Source organism: Tamandua tetradactyla, chromosome 1 (assembly GCF_023851605.1).
Source record: "Tamandua tetradactyla isolate mTamTet1 chromosome 1, mTamTet1.pri, whole genome shotgun sequence".
Lineage (NCBI taxonomy): Eukaryota > Metazoa > Chordata > Mammalia > Pilosa > Myrmecophagidae > Tamandua > Tamandua tetradactyla.
The window spans coordinates 18,329,057-18,341,765 of record NC_135327.1 but is presented as its reverse complement, the minus strand read 5'-3'; the positions used below and the strand labels follow the sequence as shown (position 1 = coordinate 18,341,765).

At 35.5% G+C, this 12,709-nt stretch overlaps 1 protein-coding gene across 3 annotated transcripts in view; it reads left to right on the top strand.

The window, feature by feature from the left end:
• ITCH (itchy E3 ubiquitin protein ligase) overlaps window positions 1-12,709 on the top strand; it is a 237,554-nt gene that overhangs the window by 148,796 nt on the left and 76,049 nt on the right. For all 3 annotated transcript variants that reach the window (XM_077110773.1, XM_077110787.1, XM_077110780.1), the window contains 4 exons: window positions 3,454-3,611; window positions 4,821-5,010; window positions 6,239-6,334; window positions 7,647-7,821. In XM_077110773.1, the coding sequence (XP_076966888.1) occupies window positions 3,454-3,611; window positions 4,821-5,010; window positions 6,239-6,334; window positions 7,647-7,821 (619 nt within the window). The remainder of the gene's footprint in view (window positions 1-3,453; window positions 3,612-4,820; window positions 5,011-6,238; window positions 6,335-7,646; window positions 7,822-12,709) is intronic.

Here is a 12,709-nt window from a genome sequence, read left to right as displayed (position 1 = left end):
ATGTAATTATGTTGGAACGCTGAATGAAGCTGCATCTGATCTATAGTGTTTTTTTTGTTTTTTTTTTTCTTTCTTTTATATATTTTTGTACTTTTTATTTTTATTTGTGTTTTCTCTGTGTTATCACTTTATTTCTTTTTCTCTTGTCGTGCTATTTCTTTCTCTAAATCGATGCATATGTACTGAGAAATGATGACCATACACCTATGTGATGATATTAAGAATTACTGATTGCATATGTAGAATGGATTGATTTCTAATGTTGTTAGTTAATTTTTTTTTTAATTAATAAAAAATAAAAAAAAAATAAAAAAAAAAAAAGGTGGGTCTTAATCCACTTACTGGAATCCTTTAAGAGGCAGCCATTTTGGAAAAAGCTTAGGGCTGACACAGACAGAGACTTTTGAAGATGGAGGAAGAAAATGCCCCCGGGAAAGCCATTTGAAGCAAGAAGCCAGGAAAGAAAGCTAGGATGTCATGCCTTCCCAGCTGACAGAGAAACCCCAGATGTTCTTGGCCTTTTCTTAAGTCAAAGAATCTTTCTCTGGAAACTTTAGTTTGGACATTTTTATGACCTTCAATCTGTAAACTTGTAACTTAATAAATTCTCTTTATAAAAGCCAAAAAAAAAAAAAAAAGAAAATGATTGATTTCTAAACAGTATGTATAGCTCATCTGAAGTTGTTGAATAACATGAATTCTATAGCCTGTATTGCCTCTGTCTCTGTGAAGTGATCAGGCTTTAGGAAATTGAGGACTACCCATATAAAAAGATACGGACTGAAGAAATACAATTTTAATTTTTTTTTTGCCTAGGTCTTTATAATTATAGAAGATCTGGTAAAGGCTATTTGTCCTACAAAGTAATATTATTTCTTAACTGCTGTTATTTTTAACACTTGCATACCAGCTCCATTGAGCCCTTGGTGTTATAGTTGTCATAGTCATCTTTTTTTTTTTTATCCACATGGGCGGGCACTGGGAATCGAACCCGGGTCTCTGGCATGGCAGGCAAGAATTCTGTCTGCTGAGCCACCGTGACCCACCCCAAAGTCATCTTTTACTTCTAATTCCTTAGGCCTCAGGAGACTGGAGCTGTAGTTTTTCTCTGTGACAGGGAAAAAATACTTTTTTCTATATCTTGAGAGTCATTGGCAATGAAAAACCTCAGGTCTTTCCCTTACTGGGACCAGTGGACAATTTATCAAGACTTTTTATATGCTTTACCTAGTTTATTTAGTTTACTAAAATCTGTCTTTGATTTCTCAACTAGAACAAGTTCTAGCAATACTTTTTGACCCCTGAGAAAAATAGAGGAAAAAGTAGATGAAGGATTCGTTATAGTGATGGGATTGAGGTAGAAGGAGGAGAATGTGTTGGGCATGGATAAGGAAATAAAAGGTGTGAGGGAAGACAGTCTAGGGTGGAATCCAAATGAGACTTGAAGAGAGCTGATGGACATGATGACATAGAACAAGATATGGATGGAGGCAGAGACATAGGGAAGTAGAAGGAATAGGAGGTTGTAGTTAATGAGGAATTTCAGGGCCCAAGATCTATTAAGAGTGATTCTAAATATGGACTCACTGATTACATAGGTTGTTAAGTAATTGTGTTGATAAACTAAGGCTGAGATATTAGAAGGGTGAACAACATGGACATTAAAATTTCCAACATTTTAATCAGCAAAACATAGTATTTTTAGAATTCATTTTCTGCCACACCTTTGTTTGCCATAGAAGATTGACCTCATTCCCTGAATCCTTCTTCCTCAGATATCCCTAAACTTATCTAGTGCTAGATGTGCAGTGAGGATGAATTTTACAGCTGACAGGTTTTTTTTTTCATATACTCCAGATAATGAACTTTTGAGTTACAGAGAGATTAAATAACTTCTCCTTGGTTACCATAACTTGTCAGTGGCAGTCAGCTAGAAAGCTCCATTTTGATCCATTCTACCAGTTGTTATCTATCATATAAAAAATAATAAGTACCCTATCTTGTAAACTAATTAGTAATCTCTTGAAATAGTATGGGGAGGTAGCACTGACTCTAGAGGCTTTATAACTCAAAATGGATTTGGAACCTCAGTACCCATGGAAAGATGGGGAGCAGTGTCAAAGCTGACAGTTCTCCAGGTCTGCCTTACTTCTACTCTTCCTGCATTCAGACCATACCCTGGGGTGACTTAACTTCCCAGTATTCGATCAACACTAATAAGGGGCTGACTGCCAATTACCAAGCTGATTCAGAATGACATTTGAGGAGCCTCTAGAGCATGTGCTCTACAGCACTGGCCATACACATCATATAGGATCTTGTTAAAATACTATTTCTGATACAGTAGGCCTGAGATAGGGCCTAAGACTGAATTTCTAACAAACTCCTACATGATGCTTGTTCTTCTGGTTCAAAGACAACACTTTGAGTAGAAAGGCCCTAAAGGTCTGAAAAATGATTTTAGTATGGTGCTGCCTCCCTATTTTGGTTTCTTGAATCTTACTTTGTTCAAGTTTGGTCTTAAGATCTAGGAGATGTGGATTAATACCCTGTAGTAGTTTGCTACAGTTAGAAGATAGCTCCGTCTTAGCTGAGGCATCTCCAGATTGCCCTTGAATGGGTAGGGTCACATGTCCCTCTAATCAAAAAGTCCTGCCTGCTATTGAGTGGGTCTAATTTGCTGGAAACAGCCTAATCATAAGGCCACACCCAAACAATAGGTCTGCCCCCACAAAATTGGATCAGGATTAAGAGAACATGGCTTTATTAAAAAAAAGAAAAGAATATGGCTTTTCTGGGGTCCTTAACAATTTCAAAGCAGCACAGCATTCTCTTCCCCTTTCTTTCTTTTTTTTCAGTTGCTGTCATTGCTTTGAAGAGGTGACAGTGATCTGTGCCTTAAAAGTGATCTGTGGACACCCACCACTACTCCAGATCATTAACTTTGAACATTTTGCGCACTGTTGTACTGGAAAGCAGTACCCAGGGTCTGGGAAATAAGTGTACTTCTTTCTCCTGGCATGGGACAGTCAGCCCTGCCCCAAACTTTGAATAATATTAAGGGTCAAGAAAATGACAGTGGTGACGATATCTGTGCTTATGATAAAATAGAGACCTTTCTAAGGCCTTTGAATTTTGTGTAACTTGGTTCCTGCTTTTCAGCGTCTTCTGAAGACTTATTTGAAATTCGAGCTAGCATATCTAATTGTTTTGAATGGCCCCAGGTGTTTCTTTGCCCTTGGGTAACCCCTCACTCTTATTTCTGAGTGGGCTCCTGAGGGTTATATATAAGACTGTATGCAAGAACTATTTATGTATTTGATAAGAGTGGCCTGAAATTAGGAAACTTTTCTCAAACTCCTAAAACTTTGTTTTGGTCTTTCCTTTGGTCTTTTGTTAATTTCAAAAAGCATTCTTTTCCCCTTCCCCTTTTCCTCCTTTTTTTTTACCCAGAGCAAACACAAATGAATCAGATGACCATGAGGATGCAGGGTCTGGTGAAAATAGGAGGATCAGTGGGAATAATTCTCCATCACTCTCAAATGGTGGTTTTAAACCTTCTAGACCTCCAAGACCTTCACGACCACCTCCACCTACCCCACGTCGACCAGGTGTGTATTCCAACCATACACTAGGAATGTAGCTCTCAATCCTGTGATTGTTAATAATCTGAGACTTGATCTTCAGGTCAGTATCAGGAGATCATTTTTAGTTAGTTTTCTAGCTAAGATTTTAGCCAAGATTGATCTTCCTGTAGTAACCAAGAAATACCCTTTTCCTACATTTTTCCTCTAGAGGTAAGATTGTTGAGGCAGGGCTCTGTTAAGAATGAAAATCACATATGCATTATATAAAGTGTAGACAGTACGGATAAGAGTACAACTTTTCAGCAGGGGTTCTAACTGTGATACGAGCATGTTATCTAGTCAAGGATTGAGTGTGTATTCCCATTATGTATTTTTAAGAGACAGTTGGTAAATGGTAAATAATCCAACAGTGCTGAGTGATACTAAGATTTTAAAGTAAAGATTATATAGTAAATGAATACATTTCATGTGATATGATTACAAATAGCTGTAGGTAGACTATCCATTTTTCTAATTAGCCAGAACAAATCTTTAATCTTGGAATAATCATTTTTTTATTTCCTTCACCTAGTATGTGGGCATGGAATGCAAAGTTATTAAGCTAAATCTATCAGAAAAGTTACTTGTCCACAAATCATTTTAATAAAATGACTTTGTATTTAACCATACAGTTACCCACTTTTCTGTGTGGGAAAATATTAGTAGTCTTCAAGGCATTAATGCCTCTTTGTCATATTCCTCCACTAATTGTTTTGTCAACAAATATTTCTCAAAAATGTAATATGTACCCATTAACTATTTGTAAGAATATTGCTTAACAGTTATTTCTTTTAGATTACAACTAACATCAAAAATTGGTCTCTTATCTGCAAGATTTCATAGGAAAGGCAGTTTTAAAGAATCTGAAGAGTGAATTACTGAATGAATTTTAATACCTGTGGCATTAGGAAATCAGAGAGTCTGTGTGTACTTTGTAATTAATAATGAGACTTGGGTTGATAGGACCCATGAAGTTGTGAATAAGCCTAATCTATGGAAACATTGGCTATTTCCCATTATTTTATTTAAATAATTTTTCTTGTGGTTCCACATCTTAAATTGTATGCTTGTCATCTGCTTTTTTATTTTTTAACATTAAAGTCATATCCAGAATCTAGATTTCAGAAAATCAGAAATTTTCTGATATGTATTTTTCAGATTTTTTTTTTTCTATTTTCCCCAAATCTTTTATAGCATCTGTCAATGGTTCACCGTCTGCCACTTCAGAAAGTGATGGATCTAGTACAGGTTCTTTGCCACCAACAAATGTGAATACAAATACATCTGAAGGAGCAGCATCTGGATTAATAATTCCTCTTACTATATCTGGAGGCTCAGGCCCTAGGCCATTAAATCCTGTAACTCAAGCTCCCCTACCACCTGGGTGAGTTAACTGTTTTTTTGTTCATGATTTTTTCTTTTTTCCTTTAGGCTTCTGCATATGAGAAAAATAATACTAAACTCTTTAAATAACTGTCTTCAAGCAATTGTAACTGCTTTTGGGGGCCTGAAATCAAACTGAACCACACCATGTTTGAAATTTCCACCTTGGTTTCTAGGGCACAGTAGAAAATATTTTTTATTGAAGGACCCTGAACCATAGGAAGTTAATGAAGGCCAAACAATGAAGTAGTAATTAATTCACACTGCTTTTTCTTTGAAGGGGGAAAATACTACTTCTGGTTTTTCTTTAAACTTTTTATTTTGAAATAGTTTCAAATTTACAGGATAGTTTCAAAAATAATAAAAAAGCCATATAGAGAACCTCAACATATCATACCCCACTCTGAGATACTGAAAAATCACTCTTTAAAATCATTTTTCCATCCTAAATATTGTAACAAAGCAGTAAGTAATTTGGGAAACTGAGAAAATTAGTATTCATAATCCCATTTTAATCTCTGTTGATTATTTTTTAAATTGATAATACATTTTATAATAATTTATGTATGTGTACATATTGTGACATTTCATCAGTTAATTCAGAACTAGAATGCTAATCAAAATTAACTGGCTGGTTGATAAATTAATAAACTCTTATGATGAGAATTTTAATTACAAAAATGATTTTATTACATATGGTGGCTTTAGACCATCTTCCTTTTGGAAACTCAATATGAAATGTCTAGAAGGTTGTTTGTGCAAGGGATTAGCAAAGAGAAAGTGGGTGATCTTAGAGATAGATATTCCCAAACTGTGATGGTTTATTCCCTTTTTCATTTTGTGAATAAGCCTTCCAAGAAGACTAAAATACTCATGTTGGCCAATCTGCAAGCTTCCTCCCTTGGACCATATCAGAGATACATCTGATAAAGTCTTAATTATTTGGAGGCTTTGGTTTTCCTAGTAAACCAACTTCAAACCTCTTTAGAAATACAAGTAGTCTCCTCAATCAGATACTTACACAGCAGAAGAAAGCTCATTTACTACCTTTAGAAGATGACATTTCTTAACTGTTCCTAAATTTTCTTGGTATCTGCCTTAATTACATTTTGATGTGTTTATTTTATATTCAGTTCTGTAATATGGCCATTTAAGGGGGAGAGGTAGATGGATTAAAAAGGCAGGCTATTAACAAATACCATACCAGTCTTTTAAATTTTGTATTTAAGTTGGGAACAGAGAGTGGATCAGCATGGACGAGTTTACTATGTAGATCATGTTGAGAAAAGAACAACGTGGGATAGACCAGAACCTCTACCTCCTGGGTAAGTTTCTGAATTAAAGAGAAAAATTAAGTATTTAGAACTATGGATTTTATCTTTACAAAATCTTCCTGTATTCTCACTTTTCCTTTTCCTGACAGTCCTTTCTCTGTCTACTTAGATTTGTTGTAGATGCAAACTAGAAATGGGATAACTGGAACTTCATTGAACATGATGAATAATTTTTATTTTCTCTCACTTCTGATCTGAAGATACCATCGGTCTTGCTCAGTTTTCCTGCCTGAGCTGTTTATCTGATATAAGCTGAAAGACTTTAGGATTAGTTTTCTTTAGGAGTAACTATTTAACTGAATAATAATTTTAGCTCCTATTTTTTATGTATGTGAGAAAAATTCCCTAGTATATAAAATAATTTAATATGTAATAGTGAATTCATTGCAAAGTAATTGGGGAAGTTAAACGTATATTAATACATGTTGTTAATCATTTAACATTTACATTATTTAAAATAACTGTAAGAAAAAATATTTGTTAATCCAGAGGGAAGACAGTAGCAAACATGGGAAAATATTTTTCTATTAATCTTAGATAAATCTACACCTGAAAGGTACTATTCTACTTTTCAAATTAGCAGATAATATCCATTTTTGGTGAGATATTAGAGAAACTTCCTCATAACATTGCTGGTGGTAACATAAATTAGTGAGAACTCTTTGAGAAAGTATGTGTCTGTGTGTATAAAGAACTATAATGATGCACATATCCTTAGTAATCCCCTCTTAAAAATGTATCTTAAGGAAATCATTCAAAAGAAGATAAAAGAAGTTTAAAGTATTAAAATAGTACTGTTAATAATGTCAGAATATTGTAAACCATCCTAGGCAACGAACCAGGTAGAAATCATGAAGTTTATTGTATCAATATTTACTTAATCGAATGTTATACCCATTAAAAATTATAAATATGAAGGTAGTTGTATCCCTGCGGAAAAGTGCTTTTTTGGTATTTGTAGGAAAACTGTATTCAGTGTGTGTCCTTATTATGATCACAACAGTAAAAAGAACATTGGAAAAAAATGAGAATTTGTGACTATTTGAGACTTAATGAATACACATTGCATTTTAAGAACCTGTCTAATACGTCTTAAAATCTTTTAAGAAAGGAATTTTTAGAAACATTTCTCCTAATTTCACTTATAGACTGCTTTAAAGCATAAAGTATAAGATTTCAGGTAAATGAAAAGTAATTTCTCAAGCTAAAATCATACCAAGCCTGTTCCGGTGCCAGGATAAAGTCTTGTTAAATTCATCTTATTTCAAGTATTTGTTAAATTAGGTTGTTTTGTTTGATTTAGCTGGGAACGACGGGTTGACAACATGGGGCGTATTTACTACGTTGACCATTTCACAAGAACAACAACATGGCAGAGGCCAACATTGGAATCTGTCCGAAACTATGAACAGTGGCAGCTACAACGTAGTCAACTTCAAGGAGCAATGCAGCAGTTTAACCAGAGATTCATTTATGGGGTGAGCAGCCTTTTCCTTATAAACTTAAAGAATTTTCAGTTTTAACCCTTTCCTTCATGCCGTGTAAAGCACTAAAAAGAAGGTACAAGTAGGATAGCAATACTTTTGTTGCTGTTGAAGATTTTATTTTTAGACCTTGTCTAGAATATTCTGTGTATATGATTTATTCTTTCCTTTCTGTCATTTCCTGAAGTCTAACCTCCTGTGCTTTGTTAATGTCAGAAATGAACAAATAGAAGTTAGGACAAATTAAAATTCATATACTAAAAAGTAGAAGAAAATAAACCCAAACGATTTGAAAAGGCTGAAAACAGTTCTAAGTTTTATACTGCCTTAACTTAGCAAGACATTTGAAGGCATGGGTCTAAGAGCACCTGACTTACAAGTGGCTGTACAAACTGATGAGAGTAGAATCACTTTTTAAAAAAAATTTTATTAATAAAACCAATCAGCATACAATATGAACATTCTTTTTTTATCACATAGTTGTATATTCTTCATCATGATCGTTTCTTAGAACATTTGTATCAATTCAGAAAAAGCAGGAAAAAAAATTCATACATACCATACCCCGTATTCCTTCCTTTCATTGATCACTAGCATTTCAATCTACTAAATTTATTTTAACATTTGTTCCCCCTAGTGTTTCTTTTTAATCAATATGTTTTACTCTTCTGTCCATATGGTAGGTAAAAGAAGCATCAGACACAAGGTTTTCACAATCACACAGTCACAGTATGAAAGCTATATCATTATATAATCATCTTCAAGAAACACAGCTCTACATTTCCAGGCAGTTCCCTCCAGCCTCTCTGTTACTCCTTAACTAAAAAGGTGATATCTATTTAATGCATGAGAATAACCTCCAGGATAACCTCTTGACTCTGTTTGGAATCTCTCAGCCATTGACACTTTATTTTGTCTCATTTCTGTCTTCCCCCCTTTTCGTCGAGAAGGTTTTCTCAATCCCTTGGTACTGAATCCCAGCTCATTCCAGGATTTCTGCCCCACGTTGCCAGGAAGGTCCACACCCCTGGGAGTTATGTCCCACATAGAGAGGGGGGAGGGCAATGAGTTTGGAGAACAGTGAGTTTGCTTGTTGTGTTGGCTGAAAGAGAGAGGCCACATCTGAGCAACAAAAGAGGTTCTCTTGGGGGTGACTCGTAGGTCTAATTTCAAGTAGGCTTAGCCTATCCTTTCTGGGGGTAAGTTAGAATCACTTAACATAATTTTTAAAAATATTTTTATAGAGAAATCTTCACACACATACAGTTCTCAGAGTATACAGTCCAGTGGCTCACAGTATCACCACATGGTTGTGTATTCTTCACGTGATAATTTTTTCACCATGATAATTTTTAGAACATTTGCATCACTCCAGAAGAAGAAATAAAAGGAATAAACTTGTACATCCCATACCCCTTAATTCTCCCTCTCATTGACCAATAGTATTTCAGTCTACCCTAATTTTTTTATCCCTTATACCCCACTATTCATTTATTTATTTTTCCTTATTTTTTTACTCATCTGTCCATAGCCTGGATAGAAGGAGTATTAGACATGAAATTTTCACAATCACACAGTCTCATTGTAAAAGCTATATAGTTATACAGTCATCTTCAAGCATCAAGGCTACTGAAACATAGTTCAGCAGTTTCAGGCACTTTCCTCCAGCCATTCCAAGACACCATAAACTAAAAAGGGATATCTAATAATGCGTAAGAAAAGATAAATTTGTTAGGCTCATTTCTGTCTCCCCCCTTTTGTTCAAGAAGCCTTTCTCAACCCCTAGATGCTGGGTCCTAGCTCATCCTGGGAGTCCTACCCCACGTTGCCAGGAGGTTTACACCCCTGGGAGTCATATCCCGCATGGGGGGAGGCAGTGAGTTCACCTGCTGTGTTGGCTTACAGAGAGAGGCCACATCTGAACAACAAAAGAAGTTCTCTGGGGGTGCCTCTTGGGCATATTTATAAGAAGGCTTAGTTTCTCCTTTGCAGGAATAAGTGCCATAGGGGCAAACCACAAGATTGAGTGCTCAGCCTATGAATTGATTGTCCCCACTGCTTGCAAGAATATCAGGAATTCCCCAGATAGGGAAGTTGAATATTTCCTCCTTTCTCCCCAGTCCCCCAAGGGGACTTTGCAAATACTTTTTTATTCTCTGCCCAGATTACTCTGGGATAAAATGGGGCATCACACTAACCTGTACAAATCAATAAAATCTCATGCCCTATTCAAGATTCCATGTAATTATGGTGCTCAATTTTTTTTAACATTTAAGGGTAAAGTTTACCGAATAAATTTGGTGCTGTGGGAGACTAGAGACATTTAATTCCTTAATGATTATGTTAAATATTCTGGCTTCAAAATTATGTTTTCCTTGATGGAAAATTTTTAGTTTAAATTTTAGGTATTTTTTTTATGCAAAGTAATATTGCAATAGTAGTGATGATTATGCCAGAATTTACTAATGTTTTGCTCTGTAGTCTTTGGTGCTAGAAATTTATAACCTCTCAAGTTATAAAGTGTCACAGATGTTTGAGGAAAGGGAAACAGTCCTCTGAGAAATTTGATTCTCTGTGCCAAATAAGATACAGTGGTTTGAATAATTATGGAACCTAGGTAGAAGAAAATCACTTCTGTCAGATTCAGGAGAACTCTCCATTGCTATCTTTTTCCCTCTACCTGTATCATCCCTAATAGAATCAGTCAGGGTAAAATTGTACCTTTCATATTCCTGTCTTGTCTAGGCATCACCTTTTTCCCTTTCTCCATATTCCTGTCTTTTTCTCAGACCTTGTCACCATAATTGTTATCACCCATGAATGTAGACAAATTCACCCTTATCAGAAGGCTTTTCTTCATTATCTGGAAATGACTGTAAGATGCCTTTCTTTCACATAACAGAATTTTTCCTGCACTCTGTCCTAGACAGCTTTCACTATATTCCTCTGACAAGTAGTTTGAGAGGTGAAATTAATTTTTGTCTCTTGTGTACCTTACCCTTCCTCCCTCGCCCCAATGCTGTTTTATATCTTCCTTTCCTTCTAAATTATAATTACCTTTGGTATGCCTGGCCAAATTTCTCCTAGGTTTGAGTACTTAGCTTACCTGCCTTCTTTAAAGTTAGTTTCCACATGGGTGTCTGGTGAAAGAGCATGTATGGGCTTTGGAGTCAGTTACATTTGGGTTCCAATCCTGGTTCCACCAGTTACTTTCTCTCTGTGACTTTGAGTAAGTTACTTAACTTCATCAAGACTCATTTGCTTTATCTATAAAATAGAAAGGCACAATTTCCTCAGTTGTTTTGTTGTTGTTGTTTGAGGATTCTGTAAAATAGGTTCCTAATATGTTTGGCATATATTAGGTGTTCGGAAATGTTAGTACCCATCTCACTCATGTCCAAAATTCTAAGTGTGCCGTTTATCACATTTTTATAGTACACTTTTTTTTTTTTTTACTTTTATTGTATAATGTAACATATACAAAGCAAAGAAAGGGAAAAAGCAATAGTTTTCAAAGCCCTCTTCAACAAGTAGTTACAGGACACATCCCAGAGTTTGTCATGAGCTACCATATGATCCTTATAGTACACATGGTTTTAAAACATTCTTTTTAAAAACAGAATTTAGCAAATTCTGGAGCACCTACTGTGTGTATTGCTTCATTGTAGACTTGACCAATTGATACTCAGAGTCCTCAGAAGTTTTCTTGAATTACAGCTTTTACCTCGTTTTTCATGTTCTTGTTCTTTCCCCTATCTGAAATAATCTGACCAATTTTCTGAAATTAATGTACTCTTTGCTCTTATTATAGAATGGTTCTACATTACAGAGAACTTAAAACAGACTATCTTAGTTCCCCTTCACATAGTCAAAGGCATGAACTGAATTGAACATTCTTAACACCAGCTACTTAAAAGAGGGAATGGTTGCTGAGAAATGGTCTATTCATTGGGTATACAAGATGACCTTTTTGCCTTCCCTTGTGCAGACACTAGACACAGTAGACTCTAATAGACCCAGCATTTTTGCCTCAGGAAGGATTTGGTTGATGATATAGCATTGTGTGTCATAGCTCTCTGCCTTGGTCCATAATGTCCCTGTGTGTGTCCCCAGCTTATCTGTTCAGGAAAGCCAATGGGGTAGACATGGGTCTTAGAGAGTTATCAAACAGTATGACTGTCATATGCCAGACTTTTCATACCTAATCTATAACTAGGGTTCAGACTTTTTATATTGTTTCCCCCTGCCTTCCCACTCTCACTCCTTTTCATAATTTTGCCAATTTTTTTTTTTACATGCTTCATGACTTTATTGTGTCTTACAGCTGTGTAATATTCCATCAGATGTATATACTACAGTCTGTTTAGCCACTCATCCACTCATGATGGATATTTGGGATGTTTCCATCTCTTAACAATTGTAAATAATGCTGCTATAAATATAGGTGTACTGATGTCTATTTGTGCCCTTGCCCTCATATCCTCTGAATAGATACCTAGCAATGGGATTGTTGGAACATATGGCAATTCTGCACTTAGCTTCCTGAGGAACTGTGAAACTGCTTTCCACACTGGTTGTACCATTTTACATTCCCACCAACAGTGGATAAGTGTGCAAGGCCAATTTTTTATAGGTCTTTCCAAGAGCTGTTAACTCAGAAATGGAATATCTCATTTCCTTAAAGTTCTAGTCAACCAACCAGGCTTCTACAATAAGTCAATGATATGGAAAAAAGAAAGCAAAACAAAAGGATACTGAAAGGCAATAATCTAGATTGAGCCTTAAGAGACCCAATCACATGTGACATGGAGACTTTGTCTGGATCCTGATTGGAACAAATAATCAAAGAAATTTAATTACCTATTGGGTATTAGATGATAAA